The following is a 17,487-nucleotide window of genomic DNA, read 5'->3' as shown; positions in this document are numbered from 1 at the left end:
TAACAGGCAGACACTGCTTGAGTGTACCATGATGTTAGTAGCACATACCTTGCTCTCCTTCAGACGGTCCTCCTCTTTTATTGCTGGGATTATTTTCAATGTTATCGAGCCCTGAGACTGAGACTGCACAGAAAAAAATTAACATATCGAATATAGAAAGAGTACAGAAAAAAACATTAGCACAGAACTTGTTCAAACTGCCTTGGAGTCCAGCGCAGAGCAACCAGACTAATCCCAGAGGTTAAAGGAATTAGTTATGTAGATTGATGCTCAGATTTATTTAGCCTAGAACTTAAATGTTCTCATGAATTGAGTTCCACCACAAGGCTGGCATATTGTAGTCTGCAATTAGACAGGATGCTGTCATGTGACTTGGCTTTGGTCTGTCTAGATACTTTTTATGGTTGGCTCCTGCAGCATTACAAGCACAATGTCTATGAGTATATGTGTTCCTGACATGACTGGGTTCTTGTTTATTTATTACTCAAATTTATATTTTACTTCAACAGAAACATTCAAATGATCATTACAATAGCATCTGAAGCTATTTACCAAGATTTGACTGATTTCATCTGGCCTCTTGTGGACGATTAGAATTCCATTGACTTCTCTGAATTCATCTCCAACATGAACCAGACCTAGAAACAAACAAACACAAACAGCTAATTACGTTTATATTTGAAAATGTACTTCAGAATAGAGCTCAGTGTTATGCATTTTGCATAAAAAGAGACAATATTACAATAGAAAAACTTTAAAATATTGTTTCTTATTTAAAATTGTTTAAAGTTCTACCAAACCCCATAGGTTTTTTTAAAACTTTTTTTGTTCTTTTTTTTTTAATAATTTAGTTGTTGCAAATTATCTTTTATTATTTTCTCTCCAATTTGAAATGGCCAATTATTTTTAGGCTCAGCTCACCATTACCACCCCTGCGCTGACTCGGGAGGGTGAAGACGAACACGCGCTGTCCTCCGAAGCGTGTGCCGTCAGCCGACCACTTTTTTTCACACTGCGGACTCTCCATGCAGCCACCCAAGAGCTACAGGGTCAGAGGACAACGCAGCTCTTGGGCAGCATACAGGCAAGCCCCCAGTCGCCTGGCCAGACTACAGGGGTTGCTGGTGCGTGGTGAGCCGAGGACACCCTGGCCGACCTAGCCCTCCCTCCCCCCGGGCGGCGCGTGGCCAATTGAGCGGTGCCCCCTGGAAGCTCCCGTCTACGGTCGGCAAAGGAATAGCCTGGACTCGAACTCACGACGTTCAAACTATAGGGCATATCCTGCACTCCACGTGGAGCGCCTTTACTGGATGCGCCACTCGGGAACCCCTTTTTTAAACTTTTTTAATCCCTTAATTCTGCTAGTTGTGCTTGAAATTTGCAGATGCCCCCTTGATACCAAAAGTCATGCCGCTGTGAGGTTGTTCAAAACAGTTGTCAGTTCCACTCCAGGACTGTGCTTTTCAGTTTAGTAATTAGAAATGGCTGTTTTGGGAACAAAAGCAAAGCATCCCCAGGGGCATAGTGAAATGGGAATGGTGGAACTGGGCAGGGAAATGGTTAATTTTTGAGGCGAATAAATAAGCATATGAAACTTAAGGAAAGTGGATATAAATTGTTATAGGAATTTCCTTTTTAACACAGCTAGAGACATCAAAATACAATTGAATGCTTCATTTTTTGGGTGGCTTTCCTGCCCTGCCTCGCATGGGGACTCCCCTGACCCACCGCTAGATGGTGCTGTGGTGGGCTTTGTTGCCCCATGCTTGATAGCACCGCACTTCCTCAAAGGGGACCAAGAGTCTGCAATCTGGTTTTTTTTTGTTTGTTTTTTAATTTGTATTTTATTGTATTATTCTTCCTTAAAAAAGGAAAACAAATAAATCAAAGTTTTAAACAAGAATTGTTTTAAACTCAAACAATAAAAAATAATAAAAGGGCAGGAGCCAAACAAAGAACACACGGCCTGTGCTACCTGCCTGCCCCTCCCCCACTCTGCACAAAAACAAAAACCGAATACCTTCAAGGTAAAATTAAAATATACATAAAAGAAGTGTTAAAAAAATAATTTAAATCAAGAAAAATCCCTCCTGCACTTGCAGACAAGAACTGTGTTTTTTTTAATAAAAATAAAACACCTAAAGACAAAAATGTTCTGAACAAAAATGGTGCACAACAATAAGAGCCTCATGATTCCTGCTGGGGAGCAGATGGGCTATATCCAGCAGCATGCACCAGCAGAGGCTCAGCTCACCAGAGCTGTCACACCACTGAAGGCAATGTAGGCTTGGGGCTAGACAGGCACACACAAACAGTAGGAGATTAGGAGCACCTACCACTGCGATCAGCTGCTCCACCCCGCATGATCCTCGCAACAATGACTGCGCCTGTGGTCTCATCCCTCCTTATTGTGGCTCCCTGGGAAGAAAGTACAGTTTCCATGATACATTTTAATTGAGTTTCAATAAATATCAATTGATTAATCCTTTACTGGACTGAACAAATAATTATTTAGCAGCTTGAAATGCCAGTTGAATTGATTTTTGTATTACTGTTGTAAGGCATTTGCAATTATTCTGTGATTCTGTTGCTTCAATACTGAGTTATCATTTTTAGCTGCCATTACCTACAGTAGCTTGCTTTGAGATTGTCTGGAAAATCCATGACAGAACAGCCTTCCTCTTTCCATTCAATTAGTGTGACTTTTTTTAACCCCCCTTACTGCCTCTGTCTATACTGTATATGTAAAGTAGGTGGGGCAGGGAGAATTGAAAGCAGAACAAATTTACATCTACCCAGTTGATAAATGCTTGGCCAGTTCAATGAGGCTCCATAAGGTTGCATGTTCAAATACGGTTCCTTATAACACGGCATAACTACTGCACTAAACCTCAGCTTCCACTCACCAGAGGCTCCTTGTTCTTGACGAGACGGACAATCTTCACCGACTCCTCCTCCAGCTCATCCTCAAAGTCCTCTGGGAGAGGAGGGAGGACCGGGTCAAAATTCTTCTGAGCGACTGTGTCATGGACTGTGAGAACAGCCTGCACATGATTTCAAAGAGAGATAACTCCAAACTCCAAAATCCATGTTATTTGCTTATTAACACCTAACAGCTTCAACTTTTGCAATGAAAATATTTTTTTTACATTAATTTGTGAACAGATTTTTCAATTCCACAGATCCCCCCAAAAATACTGATGTTCCTCAGTACCCAAGCACTTCCTACTTTATTGACAAAGCACAGGAAGTGATATTGTGCCAGGGAATAACAGCCATTTATAATTAACAAAATGTACCTGTGTATTCTGAATTATAGAGCAACCGGAGACTGTTCTCCCATTGTTTTCTAAAATTTAAGAAAAAATACATTTTAACCTAAACCCTAGATTAAACATACTGTATATATATATATATATATATATATATATATATATATATATATATATATATATATATATATGAAACTGTATATAAAACACCTCTGTTGCCTAAATCTCAAACATGCCTCCTCTCTGGTGTACCATCTGGAATTAGAGAGATGACACGGTTTGAGAGCTCTAAAGCAGCTACAGGGGTGCTTTTAATTTCCAAGATTTAAAAAGTCACCAGGATGTGATGACTGAACCAGAAAATGTACACAAAGTAAATCTAAACAATACCTTGCCTTAGGTAAGATGTAAATTCATATTCATACCAGGGTGCTCTCTAAGACCAATTACAGTATCATGAGGGTTTTATTATATCTGAATAAGGTTTGACAGTATCACATAAGCAGAGCTGCACTGTACCTTGAGATGTGGAGCATTTAACAGCTGAAACAGTTCCTTCTCATCATTGCCCATAGGCCCACTCTGAAGTTCTTCAGCCACCTGTGAGGAATTCCATACAATAATCTGATTACTTTGTTTATTAGCAATGGTTTATTATATGCTTCTAGTTTGAATTCTGAGACAAGACAAACAAGGCTTGCATGTCATTTTCTTCTTTCAAAAATGAAGTGTAGGATGAACTGGTAAAAAATACGGCATACAAAATCCAGGAAACACAGAAACATCAACAGGAAAGTTTGTTTGACCTCTAGGGTCCTATTCACAAAATGTTAAGCATTGTTTTAAGGAATGTTTTGTTAAGCACTGTTTTAAAAACCACTTTGATTCATTTGCAGTTCACAAAACACCTTTACATTGTTTTGGGGGGTGGGATATTCTATTTTTTCAAAGCATAACAGTCTTAAGCATAACAAAAATAAAAAAAAACATTACTTATAACAGTCCTTAAAGCATAATACTGAACCACAGTATTATAATAAAATGCTGATAACTCAATCAAAGCTAATTTGAATATTATTATATTTTTCCCCCAACCAGCAATTGCAGTATATTTGTGTACAAATGCCTTGCATACATATATTGTATACAACATATTGGATTAATTAAACATAAATGTTAAGCTTTCCATCCAGTTTTAATTTGGCTGAACATAAGAACATAAGAACGTTTACAAACGAGAGGAGTCCATTTGGCCCATCTTGCTTGTTTGGTTGTTAGTAGCTTATTGATCCCAGAATCTCATTAATCAGCTTCATGAAAGATCCTAGGGTGTCAACAACATTACTGGGGAGTTGGTTCCAGACTCCCACAATTCTCTGTGTATAAAAGTGCCTCCTATTTTCTGTTCTAAATGCCCCTTTATCTAATCTCCATTTGTGATCCCTGGTCCTTGTTTCTTTTTTCAGGTCGAAAAAGTCCCCTTGGTCGACATTGTCAATATGTTTTAGAATTTTGAATGCTTGAATCAGATCGCTGTATAGTCTTCTTTGTTCAAGACTGAATAGATTCAATTCTTTTAGCCTGTCTGCATATGACACGCCTTTTAAACCAGGAATAATTCTGGTCGCTCTTCTTTGCACTCTTTCTAGAGCAGCAATATCCTTTTTGTAGCAAGGTAACCAGAACGGAACACAATATTCTAGATGAGGTCTTAAGCTGAGGGAACACAAAGGCACTTTGTGGCTTGGAACTTGGTTTCAGGCCACTGCTTGGCACACCAAGGGAGACTTGGGGTTTGATATAGCAAAGTTGCATCAGACTGCTAGGTCTCCTGGTCTCCTGGTCTCCTGGGAGCAGGTTTCAAGCCATTGCTCCTGAAAAAGTGCCTTCATGTTCCCTCAGCTTTACTAATGCATTGTAAAGTTTTAACATTACTTCCTTTGATTTTACTATATAGCCGATCATTTTGTTGGCCTTTTTTATAGCTTCCCCCACATTGTCTAGATGAAGACTTTTATGAGTCAACATAAACTCCTAGATCTTTTTCATAGATTCCTTCTTCAATTTCAGTGTCTCCCATGTGGTATTTATAATGGACATTTTTATTGCCTGTGTGCAGTACCTTACACTTTTCTATATTAATTTGCCAGATGTCTGCCCAGTTCTGAATGCTGTCTATATCATTTTGAATGACCTTTGCTGCTGCAACAGTGTTTGCCACTCCTATTTTTGTGTCATCTGTCTTGAATACTGTCTATGTTTCATTTCTCGGACTCATCCAGACTCCCGAGGTCCTGTTTTAGATTCACAGTGCATTGACATTGCCTCAGGGGTGAAGACATTGTGCTTTTTCAGCTCATAAATGTGCATTTTGAACAAATATTGTCATTGACTATCATTTTCCAGAGTAGGAAAGATGCATTTGGATACATTTAGGTTAACAAATGGGTATAATGCACAGTTTTCAAAGGAGATATTCACTAAACATTACTCAAATAGGATACAAATGACATACAGTGCCATGAAAAAGTATTTTCCCCCTGTCTGATTTTCTGCATTTTTGCATATTTTTGACACTGAATGTTATCAGATCTTCAACCAAAACCTAATATTAGATAAAATGGACCTGAGTGAACAAATAACACAAAAATGTGATACATATTTAATTTATTTAAGAAAATTATGCAACACCCAATGCCCCCATGTGAAATCTCAATAACTGGTTACGCCACCTTTATCAGCAATAACTGCAACCAAATGCTTCCTGTAGTTATTGATTAGTCTCTCACAGCACCGTGGAGGAATTCTGGCCCTCTCCTCCATGCAGAACTGCTTCAACTCAGTGACATTTCTGGGTTTTCGAGCATGAACTGCTTGTTTCAGGTCATGCCACAACATCTCAATGGGGTTTAGGTCTGGACTTTGACTAGGCCATTCCAAAACTTTAACCATTTGATGTAGACTTGCTTGTGTGTTTCGGATCATTGTCTTGCTGCATGACCCAGCTGCACTTCAGCTTCAGCTCACGGGCGGATGGCCTGACATTCTCCTGTAGAATTCTCTGATACAGAGCAGAATTCATGGTTCCTTCAATGATGGCAAGGCGTCCAGGTCCTGATGCAGCAAAGCATCCCCAAACCATGAAACTACCACCACCATGCTTGACCGTTGGTATGAGGTTCTTACTGTGGAATGTAGCGTTTGGTTTTCACCAGACATAAAGGGGCCCATGTCGGCCAAAAAGTTCAACTTTTGACTCATCTGTCCATAGAACAGAACTCTTGAGGATCATCCAGGTGCTTTTTGGCAAGCTTGAGACGAGCATTCATGTTCTTCTTAGTGAGCAATGGTTTCCGCCTTGCTACTCTGCCATGAATCCCATTTTTGCCCAGTGTCTTTCTGATGGTGGAGTCATGAACACTGACCTTAGCTGAGGCGAGAGAGGCCTGCAGATCCCTGGATGTTGTTCTAGGGTTCTTTGTGACTTCCTGGACGATTTTACGCCTTGCTCTGGGAGATTTTGGCAGGACGATCACTCCTGGGAAAATTCACTACTGTCCCAAACTTTCTCCATTTGGACAATATGGCTCTGACTGGTTTGGTGGAGCCCCAGAGCCTTAGAAATGGCTTTGTAACCCTTTCCAGACTGATAGGCATCAACAACTTTTTTCCGGAGGTCTTCAAGAATTTCTTTTGTTCGTGGCATGATGTGCCTCTAGAACCTGTTTGATGACAACTTCACTCTGAGGGTAAGGGCCAAAGTCAGATTTATATTGGGCAGGGCTGGCACAAATCAGGCCTGGTTGTTAACCAAAGTACTCAAACAGCTGACCCTAATTATCCCTTTAATTGGGTTGAGTTAACTGGGGGGGGGGGGGTGCAATAAACTTTTTCACACCTGAAGATTGCATGTTTGATTACCTTGCACACCAAACAAATGAAAGAAACACCAAACTTTGGTGTCATTTTTTCTCTCAGACTCCCTCTATATACTACTACAACCCACAAAAAAAACTGACCAAATACAATGTGAAAAATGTGCAAAAATGCAGAAAATTAGACAGGGGGCAAATACTTTCACGGCACTGTATATCAGATTCTAATGAGAAGAAAATAAGATTTCAACAGGCCTTCTGAGAAGTAAAAGAAGCAAATGAGTCGAACATGTTCCCTATGAGCTGGGCTAGTAAACTCCAGATATAGAGTCTCATCCCAGCCGTTGGGTTGGCTTGTACTGTCTGCCTCAAGAATCAACATACTGTGTATGTCAAATTATAAACTTACTTTCCTGGTAACATATAATCAAGCCTGATTATAGGACCCCCGTCAGGACCCCCGTCGCCGCCACAGGGGGTAACCTGTGCCAGTTGTTGTTGTTTTGGGGGCCCATCCTGAGTCCCCTCAGTGACCTCGACTGGAAATGGACCTTCAGTTATGGGTTGGGTACCGGTTTCTTTGCCTTTTTGGGCAACAGGGAGGGGATCTACCTCAAGGGCACCACCTCCTTCTGCCCTCCTGGGTTCTTCCCCTCCCTTCAGTCCCTCAGCGGCGGCCACTTGGCCCATAGCTACTCCAGAGGATGGTTCTGTTTCCCCCTCCGCGTTGCTGCGAGGGGGGAAGCTGAGGCAGTGATTGCTCTGGGGGCCCTCCTTTGCCTCCTCAGTGGTCCCCATTGGGGCCGGCCCCTCAGTGGTCAGACTGGGGCCGGTTCTCTTACATTTCGCGCACACGAGGAAGGCGTGCTGGCAGTGCGTGGCTGGCTCTCCCTCTTGGAGAGCGGAGTCTGCGCCTTCCTCTTCTGCCTTATGCCACTGGAGGCAGTCTCCTGCGAGACAAGACAGGACAGGAGGGAGTCCGTCCCCGGTGGTGCAGGGCCCCTGTCCCTGAGGGGTGAGGTACTTCGCTTTCTGGCCGGCTTTACTGCCCTGCCTCGCAGGGGGCTCCAGCAAGCAAGTCTCCTTTTCAGGGACTCCCTCTGATGCACCACTACATGGTGCAGTGGTGGGCTTTGTTGCCTCCTGCTTTAATTTTAATTTAATTTTTATTATTTTTCCTTAAAAAGGAAAACAATTAAATGGAAGTTTAAAACAAGAATAGTTGTTTTAAACTCAAACAATAAAAAAAATAATAAAAGGGCAGGAGCCAAACAAAGGAGCACATGGCCTGTGCTACCTGCCTGCCCCTCCCCTACTCCTCACACAGCAGAAATGAGGGTTGAAAAACAATTAGATTTTTAATAAAAACTAAAAACAGTTTTCTGTAAAGTTCAATTAAATAAAGAAAAATCCCTCCTGCACTTGCAGGCAAACACAAGTGCAGGGAGAGAAAGAAAAAGATAAAAACTGTTGGTTTTTTTTTATAAAAATAAAACACCTAAATAAAAAAGGTCTGAACAAAAAAGGTGCAATACTATCAGAAAAATAAATACAAGAAACAATTTAGAAAACAAAAGGTTTAAAGAACTGTTTTTAAAAGTTATTAATTGCTGGTTGAGTAGACATATTAGTGTTGTTATTGTTGTTGCAAGCTTTAAATAACCAGTAGACTATAAATATCTGACGTAGTTGTTATATTGCATATTATATAATTATATAATATTAATTTAGCTGTAGAATTTATTTGTAGAAATACTGCATTAAAACTGGTCATTTTCCATTATAGTAATGTTATCTATTGTATTAGGGAAAATAAAGGTTTGGCAACGCGACAAAGGTATGGCTATTTTTTCTGTTGTAAAAGCAGCCATTAACTGAACTATGCAAGTACAAGCTCAGTCTCTTGAGTTTTGTGATAAGACTAGTATTACATCTTACGTTGATATATCAAAACCATCTTACACCCAAAAACACTTTTTTAAAGGATTGCTATGACATTGGTTTGCACACTGATGCTGTTATTGCGGTGCAAGAACACTTTCAATGGATCCCACAAAAATATCGATGGATTGCACTGGGCAGGCACACGCAGACTGCTACTCCGATCACAAAACACTTTGAACGAAGTGTCTAGGTGCTACGCTTCCAGAGATACGGACTAAAGCATTGCTTAAAAATCAATACTAGGGGTGTGTTCAGATAGCTGCTGCATGTCAACGAAACAAGCCACAAACCTGAGCCTCTAGATACATTATCAAGACACACTGTTATGTTATAAACATTCCCTGATTTTCCAAATGTATCTGTCCATCTCAGTGACGCTTATGCTAATAAGCTGAGCAGCATTTATTTTACAAAAACGATAATGTCTTAACTACAAAAGATAACATTCTGATATTTTCAGCTTTTGTTTTCCACACCTCCATGAATGTACAGTGTTATTTTTGGAATTAATATTTAATAAAAAAAATACACAAGGTATTTTTTTTAATAATAATTGACACGAAGCATATAATTCATATGTCTAAAATATGTAAAATAAGTTTGGTCTCTGGACTGAGTATAACACGTTTCTATAATTATTTTGCCACAGAAACATAATTTAATTGTAGAGGGTGCAGCCTGTCCAGTTTTTTTTATTTTTATTTAGTCATCACCAATTTTTTACCCCTGTTTTTCTCCCCAATTTTGTAATGCCCAGTTACTACAGTAGCCCCCGGCACCATAGAGAACACGGACATAAACAAACAAGATAGCTGCTTCTGCATCCAGCGCTCAAAGAATATCACGAACATTAGCACAGCTTTTTTAGATGTTATAGTAATAAAAGAATGACTTGGATCGCATTATTGAGGAATTTGGTGATATAACGAGTGATCAGGAGCTGATTTATCGGGATGCACGACTATGAAGAGGTATGTGAAAAATACAACGAACAAGGGGTGGGGTGGGGCTGGAGATGCAGTACTGAGTGTCCTTTTAAACCTGTTTTACTGTGAAAAAAAATACTTTTAAACAGCACGTCTAAAATAAACTGCACGTGTGAAAATAAACTGGACCTGACGCAACTGAGACATGCTGAATAAATGGACCGCAAAGGGTTAATTTATTTTGTTTAAATGAATAAATATACAGACATCATCCTATTTTTGCAACCGATCTGTGGTCCAGTACTTCATTTTACACAAGAAGACAGTGTGAAAGGTCCTGTAAGTGACACAGAATACCCCACTTTGTCACAATACACATTTAGATTAATTTTCCTGGACCTGTATCTATTTACTGGGTGTCTTTATATTTCATCAAATATACGTTTGGTTGAAACACTTTGGTATATTTGGTGTATTAGTGATTACTGGTACTGGAAATGTAAGAGGATGCAATATTCACAGGCAGTGCAGTTTTAAAGATAATCTGATTTGGTTTGGTACTCACATCCTCCGCTAGGGAGTGTGCGGTGTGGAGGATGGGGGTGGGGCTCTGACGTTCATACTGCTGGAGCTTCTCATGAATCTGAAACACAGAAAGAGAGCACATTTGGAAAACACGTATATTTATAATACATAGAAACCTCTTTGTGTTGTCTTTTAAACAAGTGTATATATTGTGCATTACATCTACGAATGAAGGCACCTACTTTCATGAGATAAGTCAAGCTCTTCTCACTGAAGACATCTTTGAGGAAGCCTAGATCTTCTTTATGGTTTGCATCTGGCCGGAGCTGTGATGTCAACAGCGCCAAAGTTTCATGCAATCCTGCAAAGAAAACAGCACACTTAGTCAGTTTCATATAACTAAAATGCATGTGTACAAAGATGAGTATTATCATTATCAGAATTTACTCTTGAAATAGAACCAGCCAACTAGCTGCTACCCACTAGACGCAATGCGGCAAACAAAACTGTGCAACGATGCGACAAAATTAATAGAACCTATACTTTTGATAAGTATCTTTCACACCACAGGTGACGCGGGAGTGGCACTGGGGCTGCACGAAATAATAGGATTAAATCCTATTTTTTGGAATTTGTCGTGCGTCAACTTGTAGCAATTCCCATGCTACATAATGTGGGTGTAAGTCTCACCCACCTGTCCCTTTAATTAGGGTCAGTAGCCTGGCCAGGTCAAAACTTCATTTCCCATAGTTCCTTGCAACCACCCTCTATTCATCCTCTCTCCCCATTGGCTCATTCAGATTTCCACCCCTCCAATCTCAGAGCTCCTTAGTAGCCAGCACTTGTATTAAAGCTGGCTAATCAGGCCTGAGGGAGACTCCCTTTCTCAGAGGAATCCATTAAACTACAGCATTTTCTTTACTTAAATTTCAGTGAATCCATTACCATCCTTAGATAATTCCAGTGCATCCGTTTATTTTCTTTTGTCACTGCGCTTTGTCTAAGCTGCTCTTTTTGTTTTCACTGTTACTTGTTTAAGTTTAGCTGTTTTTCTAGGTCTGTTTAGTGTTTGTTGTTTTATGTGTGACAGCCTCCATTTTTTCCTGATCCTCCTGATTTTTTCCAAACAACTGTTCACCATTCAACTCAACACTACTGGACAGTCTCAACAATTTCAACGTACTCAATGTTTTCAACCTTCTACAATCACCATCATTTCGGGACACTTTGCTGGACTGCCTTATTTGTGGGTGAGATCATTTCTTTTTTGTTTGGATTTTTTCTACTTTAATTTGATACTTTGTTTCCTGTATTTTTGTTATTTTGTTACTTTGTATGGATTTCAATTACCCTACTATTACTGGACTTGTTGGGCCTACCTGTCATTCTCCCACCATTGCCATAGAGACTGTTAAATGTAATTGTTTCCACAAGTCACTGTTTCTCGTCTGTATCTATTTATTTATCCTTGGTCTTTATCTGTGTGTGTTGTGTTTGTGAGTGTGGGTTTATTGGAGACCCTCCGGACACCATTCATTTCTACTTTGTGAATCTGTTTAGCCTTCTGTTTGTCCCTACATATTTATCTGTACCATCTTATGTCTTACCTGTTATCTGCAATTATTTGAATTACTTTCTTATCATTATTCATTTCATTCATTTGTTCATTTTTTCATTTGTTGACATTATTGTTCACAATAATAAACTGATTGTTCGTGAAATTGGCACCTCTGACGTCCCTGCTTTTGCTGTCTGTCACTCTTGCTGACTTATTTAGCTATAGGAATAGGGCCAGTAGTTTCTCCTTAGGGAGGACAGTGCAACTGCTTCTCAGTTGTGCAGAGTGATCGTTACAGAATTGGTGGCCCGTACGGGGACCCTTTGTGTCATTAAATTCAAATCTAAATTCATCAGTTTAAATTGTTGGGAACTTAATGTCAGAAATGGAAAATCAGACCTTGACTTCGCTAAACTTCTCTGAGATTGGAGATAGACCCCATGTGACTATCAGAGAGCCTATCACAGAGAGAACCACCCGCATTAGTGACCTGTACATTACCCAGGAAGGGGCAGATCTTTCTGGAGGCGATGATGATGAAGGGAACCTTACTGACAGTGTTGTGATAGGGCAATTGACTGAGTACTGTTCCCATCTCACTGACCGTGTTGAGCAACTGGAAACACAGCTGTCCGAGTTACAGGAGAGCAGCATTAATCGTGAACAGGTCCTGCGAGGTTACATCGAAGGACGCTTCGCAGATATGGAGAATCGAAGGCAAGAGGCCCTTGACGAAATGGATCTGGAAGTGGTGAAGTGCCTGAAACGCCGCGATGTGCTGTGGGGAGAAGAGCTGAAGAAACTCTTCAAAAAGACCAGCACCCCTCGTCTACCACTTTCGTTGCCGTCTTTCTCCTCTAGAAAGCAGTCTGCGCCACAACAATTCTCCTTTGACGGTGGGTCTGCTGATTACCATGGCTCCAGAACTGAAGGAAGTCTTTCCCAAGCAAAGCTGCCCATTAAAATCAACTTCCCAGAGTTTGGCAGGGAGGCCAGCAGCGATGCCATTGACTTCCTGGACAAATGTGATGAATTCCTAGCGCTACGACCCATGACACCAAATCAGATCCTGGCAACCATGTCCAGTGTGCTGAAAGGCTCAGCAAAGAGCTGGTGGGTTGCAGAGCGCAAGGGAATCCACTCCTGGGAACAGTTCAAGACTGTCTTCCGTCAAGCCTTTCTGCCGTCTGACTTCCAGACCGAAGTGGAAGACCGACTCCGCTCCAGAGTCCAGCTGCCTGACGAGCGAATCCTTGACTTCGCCTATGACTACCGTGCCCTATGTCTGCGCTGGAAGCCAGACTTGGAGGAGTCTGAAGTGGTTCGACGGATTCTAAACAGCTGTAATCCCAAACTGGCAAGCTCCCTTAGGGGAACAGTGAAGACAGTGGCAGAACTGGTGCGCATCGGGACCCAGGTGGAGAGAGACAACGCTGCTCAGCGGGAATACTGGGTCAAGTCAAACTCCAGCAAAGCCGTTCAGGACAAGAGGAGCCAGAAAGGAGCTACGAAGAAGCCGGCAGAGGTCAGCATGGTTAGAAGCCAGGAGAAGAAAAATGTAGTTCCTGCTGCAAGCCTGACTCTGCTGATCGTGAATGTGGGCGTTCGAGGGCTCCAAGGGCCTGCAGTCCTGGACACTGGGAGCACCTTCACTCTGATGAGAGAGAGTCTCTGGAGGAAGATAGCTCATCCAGGGGAAGAGCTGGAGTCTGCACAGGATCAGTATTTCATGCTGGCAGATGGACAGTCACACCAGGCCAAAGGTCAAGTTCGCCTCACTTACCTTCTCCACGGAGAGATCTGGTTTCTAGGCACATATGTCCTACAGGATCATCACCTGACGTTTCCCCTTGTTCTAGGCTTGGATTTCTTGGAGAAAACTCATACCCAGATTGACATTGTCAATAGGCAGTATGGTGTCAAACATCAGAAGGATTTCTCCTACCATCCTTTTTTGCCACGGTATGAGGGGGAAGCTTCCTGGGACAGGTCCTTATTGAGTGTCAGCCTCTACTTCCATACATCTTGCCAGCCACCTACCACCTCTGATCCAAAACCATGCCAACCGGCGAAGGTGACCATGACCATCACCTCAGCGGAACCATCTCCTGTCGAGCAACAACTCCAGAACCTCCAGCAAAAGTGGTCTTCAGTCTGCACTGATAAGTTGGGAATGACAACAGTCACCCGTCACTCCATCTCCACTGAGGACGAAGTCCCTGTTCGGGGTCGACTGTATAGAGCGTCTCCACTGAAGAAGGCTTTGATCAAGGAACATGTCCAAGACATGCTGCTGGACGGAGTTATAGAACCATCTAACTCCCCATGGTCCTCTCCAGTGGTGCTCACAGAGAAGAAAGATGGTGGTTACAGGTTCTGTGTGGACTACAGAAAGCTGAATGCAAAGACTGTCTTTGATGCATATCCCATGCCCCTCATTCATGACATCCTGGAGTCCCTGAGTGGTGCTGCGGTATTCAGTTCCCTTGATCTACGCTCGGGTTACTGGCAAGTGGCGATGGACTCAGCAAGTAGAGCGAAGACTGCGTTTACCACACCCTTTGGTTTTTATCAATTTAATGTAATGCCATTTGGGTTAAAAAATGCTGCAGCCACTTTTCAACGGCTGATGGAGAGAGTGTTAGGAGACCTCCGAGGGAAGATCTGTTTCGTCTACATAGATGACATCATTGTCTATTCACCAAACTCCGCACAGCATCTTCAAGACCTCGAAGCTGTCTTCCACAAACTTCATCTGGCCCGTCTTACTCTCAATCTCAAAAAATGCCACTTCTTTAAACACACTCTCCATTTCCTTGGTCATGTGGTTTCAGGTGAGGGTGTAGCTGCTGATCCCCACAAGCTCCAAGCCATCCAGGAATATCCCATTCCTACCAACTTGAAGGAGGTTCAACGGTTCCTAGGTTTGGCAGGGTGGTACCACAAGTACATCCCCAGGTTTGCGGATATTGCTGCCCCACTTAACAACTTGAAAAAGAAAGATGTCCCCTGGAAATGGACAGGAGAGTGCCAGAAGAGTTTCAAACTCCTCCAAGAAGCTTTGATCAGTCCTCCAGTCCTCGCTCACCCGGACATCTACAAGACGTTCCGAGTCTTTACTGATGCCAGCGATGTAGGACTTGGAGCGGTTCTGACTCAGCTAGAAGGAGATGATGAGAAGGTAATAGCCTACGCCTCCAAATTACTGAGCTCTGCCGAAAAAAACTACTCCACATCTGAAAAGGAGTGTCTCGCTGTCGTGTGGGCAGTTGAAAAATGGCGGCATTATCTGGAGGGGATGGAGTTTGAGGTTGTCACTGACCACGCTGCACTCTCCTGGGCATTCAACAACCCAAAAACCTCTTCCAGACTGACCCGCTGGACTCTTCGCCTACAACAATTCACTTTTACCGTTATTTACAGGAAAGGTAGTCTGAATCTTGTACCTGATGCACTCTCTAGAGCTCCACTTGTACCACCTTCAACTCCTTCTGCGTCAGTGTGTGCTAGCAATGCCCCTGCGAGTAGCATGGATCTTCCCACCACCATGGACCAGATTGCGGCCGCTCAGTCCAAAGACCCAGCTATCTCTGACATCATCAATGACATTGCTTCCAATACTGCCAATGATAACCGCATCTCCTTCATCCAACAGCAGGGACTTGTGTATCGCCGGGTGCCCATTCCTAAACAAGGATTCCGATACCAGCTGGTAATTCCGGAACAGCTGACGGATTCCTTCCTCCACCACTACCATGACAACCCTTTGGGAGGTCACCTGGGCAGGATGAAGACTTTGTTGCGCATGTTGGAGGTTGCATGGTGGCCCTCCATCCGTAAAGATACATGGCACCACATAAAGGAGTGTCAAACCTGCCAGAAGTACAAACCGTCCAACACCAAACCTGCAGGTCAACTCCAGTCCACTACTGTGAAGGAGCCCGGAGAGATGCTGGGTCTGGACCTAATGGGACCTTTCCCAAGAAGTAAAAAAGGTAACACTTACATCCTGGTCATTGTTGATTACTTCACAAAGTGGGTTGAGCTGTTTCCATTGCGGGACAGTAAGACCACCAAAATTGTGAACATTTTGACGCAGGAAATATTCACTCGATGGGGAACACCGCAACACATTCTTTCAGACCGTGGACCTCAGTTCACGAGCCAGCTACTCGCAGAGGTGTGCAAGACCTGGGGAGTAGTACAAAAACTCACCACCAGCTACCACCCACAGACCAACCTGACAGAACGCGTGAACCGCACCTTAAAGACCATGGTTGCATCTTTTGTTGGGAAAAACCATCAGCTGTGGGATCAGTGGCTACCTGAGTTTCGTTTCGCCCTCAACACAGCCAAACATGAAACCACTGGCTTCTCTCCTGCAGTACTAGCGCTCGGAAGGACCATCAGAGGCCCATTGGACCGATTAATCGCTGTTGCTCCTGCTCCATCCACCGATCCCTACCAACTGCTAGATCGCCAGCAGCAGATTGCCGAAGAGGTGAGGGATCACGTTGCCAAAGCTCAGAAACGGCAAGCTCGGAATTACAATGCCCGGAGAGCACACTGTCAGTATGAAGAAGGTGAGTTAGTCTGGATAAGATCTCACCCCTTATCTGATGCCTCCGGAAAGTTTTCCGCAAAACTTGTCCCTAAATGGTTTGGGCCAGCTCTTGTAACCAAGAGACTTGGACCCAACAACTACAAAGTCAAGTGGGGGGAGCCAGATTATGTCAAAGAGGATACCGTCAATATTGTTAATTTAAAACGCTACTATGGCGTTCGTCCCTTGCACCTCCAGTGTGGGGGGGGGGAATATGTAGCAATTCCCATGCTACATAATGTGGGTGTAAGTCTCACCCACCTGTCCCTTTAATTAGGGTCAGTAGCCTGGCCAGGTCAAAACTTCATTTCCCATAGTTCCTTGTAACCACCCTCTATTCATCCTCTCTCCCCATTGGCTCATTCAGATTTCCACCCCTCCAATCTCAGAGCTCCTTAGTAGCCAGCACTTGTATTAAAGCTGGCTAATCAGGCCTGAGGGAGACTCCCTTTCTCAGAGGAATCCATTAAACTACAGCATTTTCTTTACTTAAATTTCAGTGAATCCATTACCATCCTTAGATAATTCCAGTGCATCCGTTTATTTTCTTTTGTCACTGCGCTTTGTCTAAGCTGCTCTTTTTGTTTTCACTGTTACTTGTTTAAGTTTAGCTGTTTTTCTAGGTCTGTTTAGTGTTTGTTGTTTTATGTGTGACAGCCTCCATTTTTTCCTGATCCTCCTGATTTTTTCCAAACAACTGTTCACCATTCAACTCAACACTACTGGACAGTCTCAACAATTTCAACGTACTCAATGTTTTCAACCTTCTACAATCACCATCATT

At 42.5% G+C, this 17,487-nt stretch overlaps 1 protein-coding gene across 4 annotated transcripts in view; it reads right to left on the bottom strand.

Moving 5' to 3' along the window:
• Window positions 1-17,487, bottom strand: part of mpp3a (MAGUK p55 scaffold protein 3a) — an 84,172-nt gene that overhangs the window by 28,928 nt on the left and 37,757 nt on the right. For all 4 annotated transcript variants that reach the window (XM_059003150.1, XM_034057372.3, XM_034057374.3 and 1 more), the window contains 7 exons: window positions 10,785-10,903; window positions 10,583-10,660; window positions 3,792-3,872; window positions 2,907-3,044; window positions 2,337-2,418; window positions 553-638; window positions 49-123 (listed from right to left, as the gene is read on the bottom strand). In XM_059003150.1, the coding sequence (XP_058859133.1) occupies window positions 49-123; window positions 553-638; window positions 2,337-2,418; window positions 2,907-3,044; window positions 3,792-3,872; window positions 10,583-10,660; window positions 10,785-10,903 (659 nt within the window). The remainder of the gene's footprint in view (window positions 1-48; window positions 124-552; window positions 639-2,336; window positions 2,419-2,906; window positions 3,045-3,791; window positions 3,873-10,582; window positions 10,661-10,784; window positions 10,904-17,487) is intronic.

The sequence above is a fragment of the Acipenser ruthenus genome, chromosome 28, assembly GCF_902713425.1.
Source record: "Acipenser ruthenus chromosome 28, fAciRut3.2 maternal haplotype, whole genome shotgun sequence".
NCBI lineage: Eukaryota > Metazoa > Chordata > Actinopteri > Acipenseriformes > Acipenseridae > Acipenser > Acipenser ruthenus.
The sequence above is the reverse complement of the archived record's forward strand: the minus strand, read 5'-3'. Positions and strand labels throughout refer to the sequence as shown.